Source organism: Carettochelys insculpta, chromosome 1, assembly GCF_033958435.1.
Source record: "Carettochelys insculpta isolate YL-2023 chromosome 1, ASM3395843v1, whole genome shotgun sequence".
Taxonomy (NCBI): domain Eukaryota; kingdom Metazoa; phylum Chordata; order Testudines; family Carettochelyidae; genus Carettochelys; species Carettochelys insculpta.
The window spans coordinates 8,311,473-8,328,702 of NC_134137.1; the positions used below are offsets into that span (position 1 = coordinate 8,311,473).

General features: G+C 47.4%; 1 protein-coding gene across 1 annotated transcript; it reads right to left on the reverse strand.

Moving 5' to 3' along the window:
- Positions 1-6,627: 6,627 nt before the first annotated feature.
- Positions 6,628-7,566, reverse strand: LOC142002859 (olfactory receptor 52P1-like). Its single transcript, XM_074979319.1, has one exon. It carries the CDS (start codon positions 7,564-7,566, stop codon positions 6,628-6,630), a length of 939 nt encoding a protein of 312 aa, XP_074835420.1.
- Positions 7,567-17,230: the final 9,664 nt, after the last annotated feature.

Sequence of the window (17,230 nt, forward strand, 5' to 3'; positions counted from 1 at the left end):
GCACTAACTGTAGTGCAGAACAAAGCCACTCACCAAAGCTCTCCTCAAGCCAAAGATGAAGTAACGTTCCTGGTACAGGACGGAAGAGACGTGAATTCTGTGAATGAATCTCTTCTATGCGAACCTTAGCATGCTGCAAAGCAGCATTTATCTTTCCCCTGCACAGTCCCTGGGGCTTTTGGGTTGGCCAGAATTCCCCAACAATTCCCTGAGTTCTGGGACCAGTGGGCAGTGCAGAAAACAGGCCCCAGAGGACTTCATCCTAAAAGTGTCCCCCAGGAGTGAAGAAATGATTAGGCGAAAGCAGGGGCTCAGATAGCAATGGCAAACTGAGACTTGCAGAGTTCAACCTCACAATGGTAGATGACATTTTTTTCTGAGTGTAATGCACTGTTAGTTACACTGTGTGTGCCAATACTGCTACAAAACATGGAAAAAGAACAATTTTCATGCAATCTTGGCTGTGTTCTGCTTCATACTGCCCAGGAAGTGGCACGACCTAATTCATTAGATTCTGAAATGCATCAGTGTCATCCTGTGGAGGTCAAATGCATGATCCTGGAAACAAAGATATTTGCCAGGATCCCGTCTTGGAATCCACAGTGGATGTATAACCTGCAGGTCAATCTGTCCTTAGAGTTCAGTTACAAGATAAATTCACACAGGATAGTCCCAACAGTGGCTCTTATCTGGGTAGGGAAAGGGGAATATAGGGGAGATCTATCAAATCATGACTCATGGAAAAGCTAGACAAGAAAGGGTGAGCTGCTTTTCCTCATAACACAAGAACTAGAGGTCACCAAATGAAATTAATAGTCAGCAGTTCTAATATGAACAAAAGGAAGTAATTCATAACAAGCCAGGGTAAACCTTTGGAAATTGGCCAGTCCATGTTGTGTAGGGTAAGAATATAACGGAACTTGAAAACCTTGATAAGTTCACAGAGGACAGGCCCAACAGTGGCTATAATCCAGGAAGGACGAGATTGCAAAAATTGACTCTCAGATGTCCCCAGCCTGTTTGCTGGAATCTGGCAAAGGGTGATTGGAGCTAATTCATTGAGAGTTACATACTCTGCTCATTCCCTCGGAACCATCTGGCATTGGACTTTGTCAGAGGACAGATTATTGAGCTAGCAGGACAACTGTGGTGACCCAGGATGGCTTCCTCTATCTACTATGTATTTCAGACAATGTGTCTGTCTGTCTGACCATCCACCTGTCTGAATGGCTGGAAATGTGGGGCACCCTGGTATATTTGTATAATGATAAATCTGCGAGGGTCTGTCCACATTTGGCCTATGGAGCAGTAGAAATCATAGAATCATAGAATTCTAGGGCTGGGAAGGACCTCGGGAGGTCATCTCGACCAGCCCCCTGCTTAAAGCAGGATCAACCCCAACTAAATCATTCCAGCCAGGACTATGTCAAACTGGGACTTAAACACCTCGAGGGATGGCGATTCCAATACCTACCTTGGTAACACATTCCATTCCTTCACCACCCTCCTGGTGAAAGAGTTTTTCCTAATATCCAACCTATCCCTCTCCCTCTTTAGCTTCAGACCATTGCTCCTTGTTCTGCCATCTGTCACTGCTGAGAACAACCTCTCTCTCCCCATCATCTTTGGGGCCCACTTTGAGGAAGTTGAAGGCTGCTTTCAAGTCTCTCTTCAGTCTTTTTTTCTGCAAACTAAATGAACCCAAATCTCTCAGCCTCTCCACATAGGTTATGTGCTCCAGACCCTTAATCATTTCCATTGTCCTGCACTGAACCCTGTCCAATGCGTCCACATCCTTTCTGTACTGGGAGAGGGGCAAAATTGGATACACCACTCCAGGGCTATGTCTACAATAGCCCCTTCCATTCAGAAAGGACATAGTAATGAGTAAGTTGGGAAGTTGCTAATGAAGCACTCCATGAATATGCAGTACCTCATTAGCATAACGCTGACCACACATGATTTGAAAGCACTGCTTTCAAATCACACGACACCCATTTGGATGGGAACCTTTCAAAAAGACCACCACCCCCGCCGTACTTCAACAGCCCTTTCTTCCTAAAACCATATTCATGGCAGCACCTCATTAGCATCTTCCAACCTCGCTCATTACCATGCCCTTTCCAAAAGGAGGGGGCTAGTGTAGAATCAACCAGATGTAGCCTCACCAGCGCTGAGTAGAGGGGAATAATTAGATCTACTGGAAATCCTTCTTCTAATGCACCCCAATACGCTTTTAGCCTTCTTGGGTAAAGGGCACACTATTGACTCACGTTCAGCCTCTCATCCACTGTACTCCCTAGGTCCTTTTCTTCTGCACTGCTATTTAGCCAGTTGGTCCCCAGCCACTAACAATGCCGAGGATCCTTCCATCGCAATTATAGAACTTTGCACTTCTTCTTTGTTGAATCACATCAAAGTTCTTTTGGTCCAATCCTCCAATTTGTCTAGGTCAGTCTGGGCCCTATTGCTACCCTCCGGTGTATCTAGCTAGGTTTAGTGTGTTTGTTAAGAGCTGTTTTTGTTATTGTGCCCCTGCCCTTTCTTCTAAGGGCACAGCCATTTTGATAGGAGTCTGGGGTCGCCAGCTTGCATATGTCAATTGCAATCTGTTTCTCCAGGGTGAGGGCTGACCGCATGCAGGTGTCGTGGTGCTGGAGTGCGGGGGCGAGCCAGTGGCAGATCTTGCTGAAGGTCTGCCTCGACATGTGGAAGTTCCACAGCCATCTTTCCTAACCCCACTCCCCGAGCGCCCTGCGCTCCCACCAGTCGGTGCTGCTGGGGTGGGTCCAGAGGCATCGAAGCACCCGGGTTGGGGGGCGCCCGGCAGTGCCCCGGTGGGGGGGAGTTCCGTGGCCTCGGGGGGACTGCGCAGCCACCCAATAAGCTCGGCTGTAGCTGCAGCGAGGGTGCACAGCACTGCCAGCAGAGTGTCCACCATGGGGTGTCCTCCTGCAGGAGCTGTCGCTGGGCCTCCATGGTGGGCACGAGTGGGCCCTGCTGGGCTGGGACAGGCTGGGCAGTGCTCAGCTCGTGCAGAGGGGAGAGCAGAGGGAGGGGCCCTTTATAGGAGGCGGCTGCTGCGGCCCCAGAAGGGCTTGTCGGTAATGGGACCCCGTCAGCGGCGTTTCCTGCCTTCCTGTTTTGAAAGAGGGCTTGGGGCTGTTTGGACGCTCTCTTTCGAAAGACCTCAATGGCACTTTGAAAGGGCAGATTGGAGCCCCGATCTTAGAAATGGTGGCAGGTGCTCTTTCGATGACTGCTTTTTCGAACGCACACCTTTCAATTGTCGACACAGCTTCAGTGCTCTCTGCTAACTAAAATCATGCTCCATTTTGGATGTTGCTGGGCAAGAGAGTTCCAGATTAGAGAGGTTCAACCCGCAGTACAAAAACAATGACAACATTATTAAATTGTTTATACGTAAGGGGTTCGGTTTTGGTCGTCAACCTCCATATTTTGAATTTATATTTTTCTGTTAGTCTTCAAAAAGAAGATATCATTCACACTGTCTTCAGCAGAAGTTGAATACCTCACCTGCTGGACATACATCAAGAGTGACCAAGACAGTCTTTTCTTGTGGTGGTGCACACCATTCACAAGAGAATTTGTGTCATTGTGTGTGTGTCTTATCACAAAGAATATTTTCCAGCAGTTCCTCTTGCAGGCGTTTTGCTATTCATCTGTTTCAGTTCTGAATGGTAACTGCAGCAAACTGAACCGCCAGATCGTGTTTCCTGTAGTCTTTGTCCCCAGAAAAATCCAAGAAGTGTCTAAGAACTTCAGCTCAAAACTGATCCCCTTGACAAATCACTGCTGCTCCAATTGAGTGTGGTCTCCACAAAACAATAGCAAAAAAAGAGATATCAGCAATCTGGGACATGAAGGGCTGAGAAAAGTAGAATAACTTAGTACTGCAAGTGATTTAGTCAACTGGATGTTTGGTGGCAGTCTGTTTTATCCATTTCACAAAGTCCAACATAAAAAACCAACACTTACTTTTGACATCTTTGACAATAGGAATGGTCAATGAATGTTTTGAAATTTGAGCTAAAAGTGACTCCAAAATGGACTGCATAAAGCAGTAACTTATTTGATTCCAAAGTTATCATTCACATAGTATTTCTGTTTTAAAAAAACACTCCGTTTCACAAGCCTTATCAAAAAGCTCCTGCTGAAACTCAATAATTCCTGCGGAGGCTTTCCTACATTTACATTTAACAATTGAAACACTCAGTTTATTCTCCAGGCTTCCTGAAGGATTGGAGACAGAAAAAAATCAAGTAAGTCTTGCTCTAGGATCACTCTACTTCTGATAAAAAAAGAAATCAGCGGTTCAGTGTCTTCTTTTTCACTGAAAATCTGAAAGTGCAACTTCACTTTGCACTCGGCAAAATTCACCTTTTTTGAGAAAATGTCAGTATTTTCTGGTGGTATGGAAGATGTGGAAATGTTGAGGGACAGGGTGTGCAGATGGGGGGCTGATGGGTAACAGTATTGGTCAAAACGAGAGAACTGATCAATGGAGTCATAAAGTGGTAAGTCATACTAGCTGTGTCTACACGTGCACGCTACTTCGAAGTAGCGGCACCAACTTCGAAATAGCGCCCGTCGCGGCTACACGCGTCAGGCGCTATTTCGAAGTTAACTTCGACGTTAGGTGGCGAGACGTCGAAGTCGCTAACCTCATGAGGGGATTGGAATAGCGCCCTACTTTGACGTTCAACGTCGAAGTAGGGACAGTGTAGACGATCCGCGTCCCGCAACGTCGAAATTGCTGGGTCCTCCATGGCGGCCATCAGCTGGGGGGTTGAGGGATGCTCTCTCTCCAGCCCCTGCGGGGCTCTATGGTCACCGTGGGCAGCAGCCCTTAGCCCAGGGCTTCTGGCTGCTTCTGCGGCAGCTGGGGATCTATGCTGCAGGCACAGGGTCTGCAACCAGTTGTCAGCTCTGTGTACCTTGTGTTGTTTAGTGCAACTGTGTCTGGGAGGGGCCCTTTAAGGGAGCGGCTTGCTGTTGAGTCTGCCCTGTGACCCTGTCTGCAGCTGTGCCTGGGACCCTTATTTCGATGTGTGCTACTTTGGCGTGTAGACGTACCCTCGCAGCGCCTATTTCGATGTGGTGCCGTGCAACGTCGAAGTTGAACATCGACGTTGCCAGCCCTGGAGGACGTGTAGACGTTATTCATCGAAATAGCCTATTTCGATGTCGCTACATCGAAATAAGCTATTTCGATGTTGGCTTCACTTGTAGACGTAGCCTAGATGTGGGGAGCTTCTGGGACTGTGTTAGCCAATGGTTGGGTGAGATATCGCCTATGCCCTTGTTTTCATCTGAGTCTTCAACTGCTAGGACAGAGTCTCTTTGCAGCGGGCAGCCTGAGCAGGCTGACGGATGGCCCAGGGTCCTAATACCCGAATCTTTAACTGCTAGGATGGGGTCCCTTTGCAGCAGGCAGCCAGGCAGGCTGACGGGTGCCCCATGGGTTGTACTGAGAGCCTCCTACACCCTTGTCTTTAACTGCTCGGATGGAGTCCCTTCGCAGTGGGCAAATAGGAAGGCTGACGGGTGCCCCAAGAGTCTGCTCCGTGGAGGCAGCCCGACTCAGCGCTTAGCTCTCAATATGCCCCACCAGTGTCCTGGCTGTTACAGCTGAAAAAGCAGCTGGGCTCTTTGTTTTGTGTTCCGTTTGCACAGTAACAGGAAGAGTCAGGTTACCACTTGATCAATTACTTGTTTATTTAACTAAAGAGTTAAGCTCTTATGGTGACAAGGTGACAAGGTGACAAGGTTTATACTTTGATCACAAAGAGCTAGCACAAACTTTAATTCGTAGATCTATACTTGTTAAATGCGCGCAAAGCCAAAAGGTAAAATACCTACAGGGCTTATTCTCGCCCCTGCGTTACCAACATGGCGTGGCCAGTGTCTTCTCTCAATCCCTTGGGAAGAAGCCTTTTACGAGGAAACGGGCATCCTCTGGGACCTCGGCAGGCAAAGACCCTCCTGTCTGGCAGGAAAAGTAATTGGAGCTCAACAAGGGGTCTGCCAGATCCTCCTCTTATACCTCTTGGGTCACATACGCTTCTTCCTTATTTAAAAGGTGCCAACTGAATTAAATCGTCCCGTGATGCTGGTTCTTGCAGGGAGTTCAAGGGCTAAGTTAGCATCTGTGAGGTGGAGACAATTTAGGGCATTTTGTTCTTAATGGGCCGGAGATTCCTCCGTCTGGGACCAAGTGTGGGCCTATCAATCACTGGTACCAGCCAAGGGCAGCCCGAGGCCCTGGTGGTCTGTTAGTCCATTGTCCTTTGTTGTCTCGTTCTGGCCCACTCAGGGTCAGTCTGGCTCTTGCTCTGGAGCATCAAAGACTTGTGCTAGGAGATCGGCACATCTGCACTCTTGGGCATTCCAAGACTGAGCTGTTCCTTTTAACTCTTTCGTGCCTAAAGCACCTAAGGAAAGCAAGATGGAGTATAGCAAAGGTGGTGGGGGCTCTGTCGGGCTACAGACTGTAAATTTCTCAGGGCTGACCTCAGCCAAACTGGGACACAGAAGAATCACCTAATGAGGAGGTACCTTTTCCTCCTCTTGTCATGAAGGTTTTTTGTAGCTGGCCCCAAACGCTTACCTTCTACAGGTGTATATGCCCATTTTAACACGAAGCTCTTTAGTTTTAACCCCATAAATGATAGGATTCAACATGCAGGGGACAAGAAGGTAGAGGTTGGCCACGGTGATGTGTACTTGGGGAGGGATGCTCTCACCGAACCTTTGTGTTAGAACGGAGAAGAGGCAGGAAACATAAGACATGAGGATCACACAGATGTGGGCTGTGCAGGTGTTGAGGGCTTTCAGGTGGGATTTCTTGGAGGAGATCCTGAGGACGGCCCTGAGGATCAGTCCATAGGACAGGGCAATGATTGTGAGATCTAAGCCGCTGACTATAAATGTTATCATCAAACCGTACATCCGGTTGAATGTGGTGTCCCCACACGAAATCTTTGCCACGGCTATGTGCTCGCAGTATGTGTGGGAAATAATGTGGTTGGCACAGAACGGCTGCCTGCTCAGGAGCAGGGGCATGGGCAAAACAAATAGAACAGCTCGAACCAAACCCAGCAGCCCAAGCTTAGCTATTCGTGCATTGCTGAGTATAGTGGTGTATCTCAGAGGGTTACATATGGCAACATAGCGATCAAAGGCCATTGTCCCCAGGACAGCTGAATGCGTCATAATAACTGTGTGAAGGAAAAACATCTGGGTGAAGCAGCCAACCGCAGTAATGGCTTTCAAATTGAACAAAAATATGCAGAGTGCTTTTGGAATGACAGAGGTAGACATGCCAATGTCTGTGAGCGCCAGCATGCAGAGCAGCAAGTACATCGGCTTGTGCAGAGTCTGCTCTTTGCATACAATAAACAGAATTGTGAAATTGCCCAACAAGGCAATGAAGTAGAACACAGAGAAAGTGATGGCAATCCAGAGGTGGGCGTCTCTCAGGCCAGAGATGCCCATTAGGATGAATGCTGAAGGGCCAGATGGGGTGAAGTTGAAACCAGCCATGAGGTGGTTTGATGCACTGGTTGATCTCAGAGATTCTGAAGGCACCTGTGAAGTGAGAGAAACACAGTAATAGGGTTACAAAGTTTAGATTAAATAATATAATATATGTGTTCTAGTACTATCAGTCCAGAAAAGGGGGGTGAATAATGAGGTGACAGCATTTGGAGATGTCACCAGATTATTTCGGCCATTGCCAAGTCTGGAGAAGTCCTCGAAGGGAACTAACAAAATGAGGTGAATAGGCAGCGTGGTGGCAGATGAAGCTCAGTGTGAAAAGCTGCAACATAAATGTCCATTGGATGAAAAAGCTTGAACTCCTCAAACACCTTACAAGATTAAAATATAATGCTATGAGCACAGGATAAGGACTGGGCATCATGGCACACAGCTCTGTGAAATTCTGCTCCCATTGCGAGCATGTCCAGAAAAGATGTAACATATGGACTTGCAGGGGGAGTGGAACGGGTAATGCCAGGAGAGCAGTCTCTCAATGTGTCACCCACCACTGGACTCCCCTGTGTAGTACTGGGATCCCTTCTTGCTCAGGCTATTGAAGAACTAGAGAGACTCACAGAATGATCCAAGGCCAGGGGAAACTTTCACATGACGAGGGGTAGAAAACACTGGGATAGGTACATTGCAAAGAAGGTGAATACGAGGGGACCAGGGGCAAGGTTCTAAACCAGTGGTCAGCAACCTTTTGGAGGCAGAGTGCTGAAATGTGACCTTTTGACCTGTATGTACTGTCCGAGGGCCGGTGATACTCTTAAAGCTGGCCTGAAGCACCAGGTTGGGTCCTGCACAACCAGGATTGCCACGTCACTCACAAGAACCATTGCACGGGTGGTGAGTGGGAGAGGGAGGCAGCCGCATGCAGGGGCTTTACTCAGAAGCAGCCCTCGGCGGTGGTCCCCTTAAAAGCAGGGCCTGGGGTGTGCAGAGTGAATGTCTCTCTGATGCCTCCTCCCTGCTCTGCTGCAGTGACAAAGCTGCCAGCTCCTGCCCCACCTCCTCTCACCCCACGAGCCTGGGAAGCACCACAGGGCTCGGCTCTGCTGGAAAAGCAGTGGGGCAGCAGGGGGAGCAGCTCTGCCTCGCCCCACCTTTGGGCTCAAGGGCCCATCCCTGCACTACCCCACCCCTGCAACCCACCGCAGCCTGTCCCCTCTGCCAGCCAGCTTGCGGGCCAGGCTCACCTGTCCCTGCCAGCTGTGCTCGCAGTAGAGCGGCGCCTGCTAAACACCGTGGGAGGAGGGACGGGGTTGAGCTCCTGTTGCGTGCCACAGAAAAGTAGCTCATGTGCCACTCTCGGCATGTGCACTGGTGGTTTCTGACCCTGTTCTAAAATAACATCTGATAGAGACTGCATGGAGAACGAATTCTCCTGTCACATGACGTAAGCTCACGGTGAAACAGAAACATGGGACATTCAAGAGAGATTTGAGAAAATAATCTTTTTTTCATACAGTGCCTAATTAGACCTACGAACTCATTGTCACAGAAGGAAGTTGAGGCCATGAGGTCTTTTCAGCAAGGTGGAAATGGCCCAGTATCAACAGCACTTATCAAAGGAGGAAAAAAACAATCAGATCAGACCGGGGGATGTGGGCCTTTGTGATAGTCTAATGGGAAGATATTAACACCCAGAGCAGAGAAACTGCCTTTGTAAGCTCTGAGCCACTCCCAGACTCTGTTTAATCCAGGGTTAATGGAGTCAAATTTGCAAATAAATTGCTGCTCAGAGATTTCTCTCTCCATTTGATTTTTGTTTTATTTTTTTTTTGTTTCAGAACTCTCACCCTTAAATCTGCCACTGGGTGTCCAGGGAGGTTGAACTGTGTGGGGGAAAGTAGAGCAACCACCCTCCCACTCATGCATCTGATGAAACGGGTCTTTGCCAACGAAAGCTTATGCTCCAAAATATCTGTTAGTCTATAAGGTGCCACAGGACTTCTTGTTGTTCTGAGTTGAGATCATAACACCTCAGCTGCAGCTGTGGCTTTCCAGGGCAAACAGACTCAGCCAACATACGGCGGGGAAGAAGGACAGGAAAAGGTTCCAGCTTTTGCCAACCATTCAAAGTATAAATGAATTTCAGCAGCACTATCAGCCCATCAGATACCCTTCCCCCGCCCCACCTCCACACACACCCAAACACCATTGGGAATTCCTGGACATCCCACAATTGAGATTTTCCAAAACACCTGATTGGACCGAAGCCAGAAAGATGCTTTTATTTTTCCCTGACTTTTGGCTCCTCATCCTCTCCAAACGCAGAGATACAGGGACACAGACAGAGCAGAGATTGCTACAAGACCCCACGCCTTGCAAAACTTCCCATGATCCTACTTGCTGTGAACCTCTATGTCAGAGGTTGATATTTCAGTAGCTCTTGGGTTTGTTCTCCCTTGTTCTGTACGAGCTCACTCTTCCTAAGTGGAAAAGGTGCTGACACTGTCGCTGCCATTCTTAAGTGGGCAGTGAAGCTGCTGAATTGGAAGACTAGACTGAAGGGGAGGAAAAGCCTCTCTTCTCAACGTAAGGAAGCGACTGAGACAAGTAGAAAGAAATAATAAGAAATAGATCTGAGAACACAAATATTCTGAAGAATTCCAGTGGTGGTTAATTCCTGCACTGGCACATCCTGACTTGAACCCTCTGCATTAACTGTAGTGCAGAACAAAGCCACTCACCAAAGCTCTCCTCAAGCCAAAGAGGAAGTAACATTCCTGGTACAGGCCAGAAGTGCCGTGAATTCAGTGAATGAATCTCATCTATCTGAACCTGAGCATGCTGCAGAGCAGCATTTATCTTTCCTCTGTGCAGTCTCTGGGGCTTTTTGGTTGGCCAGGACACCCTGACAATTACCTGAGCTGTGGGAGCAATGGGCAGTGCAGAAAACAGGCCCCAGAGGACTTCATCCTTAGAGTGTCCCCCAGGAGCGAAGAAATGATTAGGCGAAAGCAGGGGCTCAGATAGCAATGGCAAACTGAGACTTGCAGAGTTCAGCCTCACAATGGTGGATGACATTTTCTTCTCTGTGTAAGGCACTGTTAGTTGTACTGTGTGTGCCAATACTGCTACAGAATATGAAAAAATAACAATTTTCAAGCAATCTTGGCTGTGTTCTGCTTCATACCGCCCAGGAAGTGGCACGACCTATTTCATTAGATTCTGAAATGCATAAGTGTCATCCTGTGGAGGTCAAATGCATGATCCTGGAAACAAAGATATTTGCCAGGATCACTTCTTGGAATCCAGAGTGGATGTATAACGGGCAGGTCAATCTGTCCTAAGAGTTCAGTTACAACTAGATAATTCACAGAGGATGGTCCAAAAAGTGGCTCTTATCTGGGAAGAGAATTAAAGGGATGGGAAGGGAAGGGAAAGGAAGGGAAGTGGGGATATGGGAGAGATCTAGAAAATCATGACATGGAAAAGCTAGACAAGAAAGGGGGTCACCAAATGTGGGTCATAACACAAGAACTAGGGGTCACCAAATGAAATTAATAGTCAGCAGTTCTAAAATGAACAAAAGGAAGTAATTCAAAACAAGCCAGGGTAAACGTTTGGAACTCGGCCAGTCCATGTTGTGCAGGGTAAGAATATAATGGAGTTTGAAAAACTTGATAAGTTCACAGAAGACAAGCCCAACAGTGGCTATTATCCAGGAAGGGTGAGATTGCAAAAACGCACTCTGAGATGTCCCCAGCCTGTTTGCTGGAATCTGGCAAAGGGTGACAGGAGCTAATTCAGTGACAGGTACCTGCTATGCTCATTCCCTCAGAACCATCTGGCTTTGGCCACTGTCAGAGGACAGATTATTGGGCTAGAAGGACAACTGTGGTGACCCAGCACGGCTTCATCTATCTTCTATGTATTGGAGACAATGTGTCTTTCTGTCTCTCCATCCACCTGTCTGAATGGCTGGTAATGTGTGGCACCCTGGTATGTTTGTATAATGATGTATCTATGAGGCTCTTTCCACATCTGGCCTATGGAGCAGTAGAAATCATAGAATCATAGAATTCTAGGGCTGGAAAGGACCTCAGGAGGTCATCTAGTCCAGCCCCCTGCTTCAAGCAGGATTAACCCCAACTAAATCACTCCAGACAGGACGAGGTCAAACTGGGATTTAAAAACCTCTAAGTATGGAGATTCCAACACCGATCTTGGTAACACGCTCCAGTGCTTTACCACCCTCCTGGTGAAAGAGTTTTTCCTAATATCCAACCTATCCCTCTCCTTCTTTAGCTTCAGACCATTGCTCCTTGTTCTGCCGTCTGTCACTGCCGAGAACAACCTCTCTCTCCCCATCCTCTTTAGGGTCCACTTTGAGGAAGTTGAAAGCTGCTATCAAATCACTCCTTAGTCTTCTTTTCTGCAAACTAAAGAAACCCAGATCTCTCAGCTTCTCCACATAGGTCATGTGCTCCAGACCCTTAATCATTTACATTGTCCTGCACTGAACCTTGTCCAATGCGACCACAACCTTTCTGTACTGGGAGAGGGGGCAAATCTGGACACACCACTTCAGGGCTAAGTCTCCAATAGTCCCTTCCTTTCAGAAGGGGCATGGTAATGAGCAAGTCGGGAAGATGATAATGAGGCGCTCCATGAATATGCAGTACCTCATTTGCATAACGGTGACCACACACGATTTGAAAGCACTGCTTTCAAATCACACAACACCCATGTGGATGGAGACCTTTTGAAAAGACCCCCCACCACCGGAGTTCAAAAGCCCTCTTTTCCCAGAACCATATTCATGGCAGCACCTCATTAACATCTTCCAACTTTGCTCATTACCATGCCGCTTCCAAAAGAAGGGGGCTAGTGTAGAATAGACCAGATGTAGCCTCACCAGTGCTGAGTACAGGGGAATAATTGGATCTACTGGAAATGCTTCTCCTAATGCACCCCAATACACTTTTAGCCTTCTTGGGTACAAGGGCCCACTGTTGACTCACATCCAGCCTCTCATCCACTGTACTCCCCAGGTCCTTCTCTTCTGCACTGCTATTTAGCCAGTTGGTCCCCAGCCTGTAACAGTGCTTGGGATCCTTCCATCGCAATTACAGAACTCTGCACTTCTCCTTTGTTGAGCCACATCAAAGTTCTTTTAGTCCAATCCTCCAATTTGTCTCGGTCACTCTGGGCCCTATTGCTACCCTCCAGTGTATCCAGCTGACACCCCAGCTTAATGTGATCTCCAGATTTCCTGAGGGTACAATCCATCCCCTCATCCAGGCAATTAATAAAGATATTGAACAATACTGCTGCTAGAACCGATCCTTGGTGTACTCCACTTGAAAGTTCCAGCATTGAGCGAGATGGTCCATTTTCAGGGACAACTCTTGTTCTTCAAGACTTGCAGACATCTGATCTGGGAAGTTAGAGACCATTCTTTGTCTCACAGAGAAATATGGCTTCTCTTATCTGATTGTATGTTTATTGGGGGTGCTCTAGTGGCCTACTCAGCCAGCTGGAAGTGCGGAGCCCAGCTCAGTGACGAACATGTGACAGACCAGTAACAGAGAGATAGCCATGCTAGTCTCTGTACCATCAAAACAAACAGGCAGTCCAGTAGCACTTTGAAGACTAACAAAATAATTTGTTGGGTGATGAGCTTTTGTGGGACACACCCAATTATGGAGATCATCGCCACACCAGAACAGATTCAATATTTAAAGCACAGAAAACCAAACATAGTCATCAACGTTGACAAATCAGAAAAAATTATTATCAAGGTGAACAAATCAGAGAGCGAGGAGCAGAAAGAGGGCAGGACATCACACCAGTGACATCGGACCACAAGTACCAATGGAGTATCTGAGGGCCAAGTATCTGTGTCATTTGTGTGGAGGGAGGCAATCTCTCTACCATATTAAAGAAAATCAGATTTTTGTTTGTTTGTTTGTTTGTTTTTTAATTCAGTCTTAGTGTCCCTCAGAGTTCTGGAGATGGGTCTTGTTGACACGAGAAAGTTCTCCTGTTCGAGTTCTACTTGCAGAATACAAGGGGTAAAAATCCCGTTAGTATGGACACAATCAGATTGGCAGAAAGGTCTTTATGTTAGTGCAGTTGGGGAAGAAGCTATACCTTGGTGTAAGATACTTTCATAAAGATATAACCGTACACACAACAGAAGCTGTCCTGGGACAATTCTTTAGGTAGAAATAAATAAAGCAATGCATCCTGACCCAAAATAGTTCTGGACATCCAGAGGACTATGTGTCGCACAGGACTCTACCATTATGGAAAAAACAGAATTCAGGCCATGTGTACAACCTTAGTACCTGTCTTTTCAGCATGTGTGCTATGATACAGACTGAGAAGTGTGGCCTTGGGGTGCTCGCTCTTCCCTTCACTGCATCATTTTTCACCAAACTACCAAGGATAGGGGTGGTTTCTCCTAATGACTTCCAAGAAGGATGTTTGTCTGGAGAGTGCTTGGTCCTAAATTTGTTTCTACCTCATACAGGAGGCCTGTGATATGGATGAGGTGGGGACAGATTAGATGATCTCATGGGCTCATGTTCTTAAAGGCTACACATCTGTCATGGCTCCTTCCCCACTCTAGCAAGATAAATGCAGAAGTGGGGGCCAGCAAAAGTACCTTTAAAACCTTATCTTCCCGGTTTTGGTATAAACTGCCCTCCCAAAATCCTAAACACCCTTAGAATTTGGGGATAAAATTTGCTGCAACCACCCAAGTAATAGTAAGGAAACCAGGGAGAGACTACGTGGGAAATCTCAGCCCCAAAAGTAAAAGCCAGGACACAAACATTAACCAATACCAGGTTAATAAAAAGAAAAAGAGAGAACTTTTATTATTACAACAATATTTATGTCGCAAGCCTCGTGACTAGATGGAAGAGTCACAAAGTAATATGGGGAGTTTTCACCGTGGGCCTAGAACTTAATTACAAGGAGAGTAAAAGAACATTTCTAAAAAGTGCACAGACATCAGACCCCACTTCCCAAAACATAAAACAATAAAGCCTAACTGACTTATCTAAACTTTACCCTACTTACAGAAGATTGGAGGGCCTGTTCTTGGAGGGAGATATTCTGAGTCTCTCCCCCTCATGGCTGGGAAGAGAAAAAAAAAAAAAAGAAAAGAAAAGACAGAGAACAGAAAAAGGAGGAGCCAAAATTTATTTTTTACCTACATTCCTGTAGGCCAACCCCACCTGGCTAAGGATGTTAACCCTTTATCTCCCAGGTTGCTGGGTAAGTCTCATGATCATGACAACATCTATGAAAGCTTGTGTGTGGCATGCTGTGCAGCATCTGATGTTTTTATGGTTTGCCTGCTGCTATGCCGTATGCAGCAGGGAGTACAGCAGGCATGATACAGGGGCCAGATCAAACATACAAAGCAGCTGGTCAGGGCAAGACATCAGGCTTATTGGTCAAAGTAGAATGGGAGGCTGTGACCTCCCACAGAGCCCATGACAAAGACCAGGTAGGACTGGCAGCAGAGCAGTGGGAATCTCAGAGCTCCCTCGGGATTTGCCGTAGACGGTGTCTCTTTTGAGTTTGACTCGAGGGTTAAACTTTGGCCCTCCTCCCTTGGAGCTGTGGCTCTTGGGCTTTGCCCATCGATACAGGAACATGAGGAGTGGATGGGCTCTGGCATCAATCCCTCCTCCTGGGTCATGTCATGCTATATATTGTCAGAGGGAGGACGAGGTACAATGACATGTGCTTGTCAGAAAAGTGATGTGGTGCAATGGAGTTTGAGAAACCTGCACTGGAAAGTTGGGCTTTTTTAACAGTTCTTGCACAGCTCAAGGGTCTAGTCCCCTGGTCTGGACACAGCCATACCACTAGAAAGCTGCTTTATGCTATTAGAATTAGGGGAATACGCTATATCAGTGTAAAGCATTGCCATGCTGATACAACTGTGCACAGAACGGAAGCTGTGCTGGGAGAACTATTTCCATAGAAGTAAAGAAATTAATACATCCCTGTTCACAATTTTTCTAATACGAACAAAGAAAAGGGTCTAGTCCAGGTCTTTAAACATTAGGCAACATCTAATTAAGACTCACTTGTACAGCCCTAGTGAAGTTCCATTGTGTGTATGTAACTTAAAACAGATTCACAAGTGTGTTGTGGGAGTCAATTCCCTTTCTGTCATTGCTCCTGGTTCCTCCAAACTAGCAGTAGAGGTGATGGTCTGGAGCAGAACATTAGCTGTAAATTTGGCAGTGATAGCACGAGGGCCTTTGGCAGGACTTCAGATTATTGGTCAAAGCTGGTAGGGAAGTGATGACCTCACAGAGAGGCTGTGACAGTGACCGGGTAGCACAGGCTGCAGGGCATTGTCAGTCTCAAAAGAGCTCCCTATGGCTTTCTGAAGCCAGTGTCTGCTTTGGGGTCTGCCTTTTGGACTGAAAAAAATCAGTTTCACTTAGGTGACCCTGAGGAGGAGACTCTTCATAATTTCTCCCTTTCTTACTATTAAATTTACTTGAAATTTGGAATCCCTGTGAATAATATAAAAATCCCAGAGAAGTTTGGCATCCATGTCAGGCAAATTGTAGGCCCAGAAAACAGTGGATGAAGGTGGAAGAAACTTTTTGGACTCTGGAGTTTTTTTCTTTTTTGGTTTCCTTCTCTGGCGGTGAGTCCATCCGTCCAGGCGTCTGTGAGACTGTTAATTGAAGAACTCCTCCAAAAGCAGAAGAACGAGGGCCACCGACTTTGACGTGCAACTTCTGCTTCTCCTAACCTAAAGCAAAGTCAGGGTTGGGTTGTGCCAGGAAATTGGGATGTGCCTGGAATCTGGTGGTTCAGGATCACATGGAAAGGGAGGGAGTTGAGAGGAGGCAGAGCCATAGTGCAGGTTGATCATGGGGGGAACATCTCCACCAAGGGAGCGGGCAGCTGCGGCTGGAGCATGCCGTCTTGCCGGCCACTGGACTAGGTAAGTGCACCCCTGCAACACCCACCTCTCCTGCAACAGCCCTTGGACACAGTGCCAGAGTGGGTGAAGGGGAGCCAAGAAAAAGATCCCTGGGGGTGGGAGAGTCCTGCCAATTCCCAGAGGAGCTCCAGCCCACACCCCAGCACCATGGGTCCTTCCAGCTTGATTGCCTCACGACTGGTCTGTGCAGCCACCTCCCACATAATGGGCCTGGCTTAGCTGACCTCCTTGGGCAAGACAAGAGGCAGGATACACAGCACCCCCCCAGCCACAGTGAGAAGTCCAAGGTCAGGGTGCATGTCCCACTCATAGGAAGAAGCTGACGTCCACCTTCACCCTCTTCTCTAACCCTCCTCCCTCTCCTCAGGCCTCCCACTCCTTCCAAACCCCTGCCTTAATCCTACACCCGCATCCCCTGCTCCCAGTGACTCTTCTTGTAGAACATGTACACTCAGGCAATGACAGGTTCTTAAATGATTGGTCACTTGCCCTGTTTCACGTAAATATATTCCACTTATGATTAGTCATAACCAAAAGCACATTTCCATTCAAATGGGGGTTAAAATGAAACCCCCTACGATATAGCATTGGGGGGGCAGTTTGGACTAAGCAGTGTCAACCTGGGGTGCCTTTGGTCACAGGGGAGTGGTTATGACTGCATTGTCGAAACAAGGATGTGGAAAAGCAGCTCCATTGTAGCTCGCGCTCCCAGGAATTCAGGTGGGA

Bases quoted from the DNA above. Each gene is read 5' to 3' on its own strand.
- LOC142002859 (XM_074979319.1), bottom strand. From the start codon at position 7,566: ATGGCTGGTTTCAACTTCACCCCATCTGGCCCTTCAGCATTCATCCTA.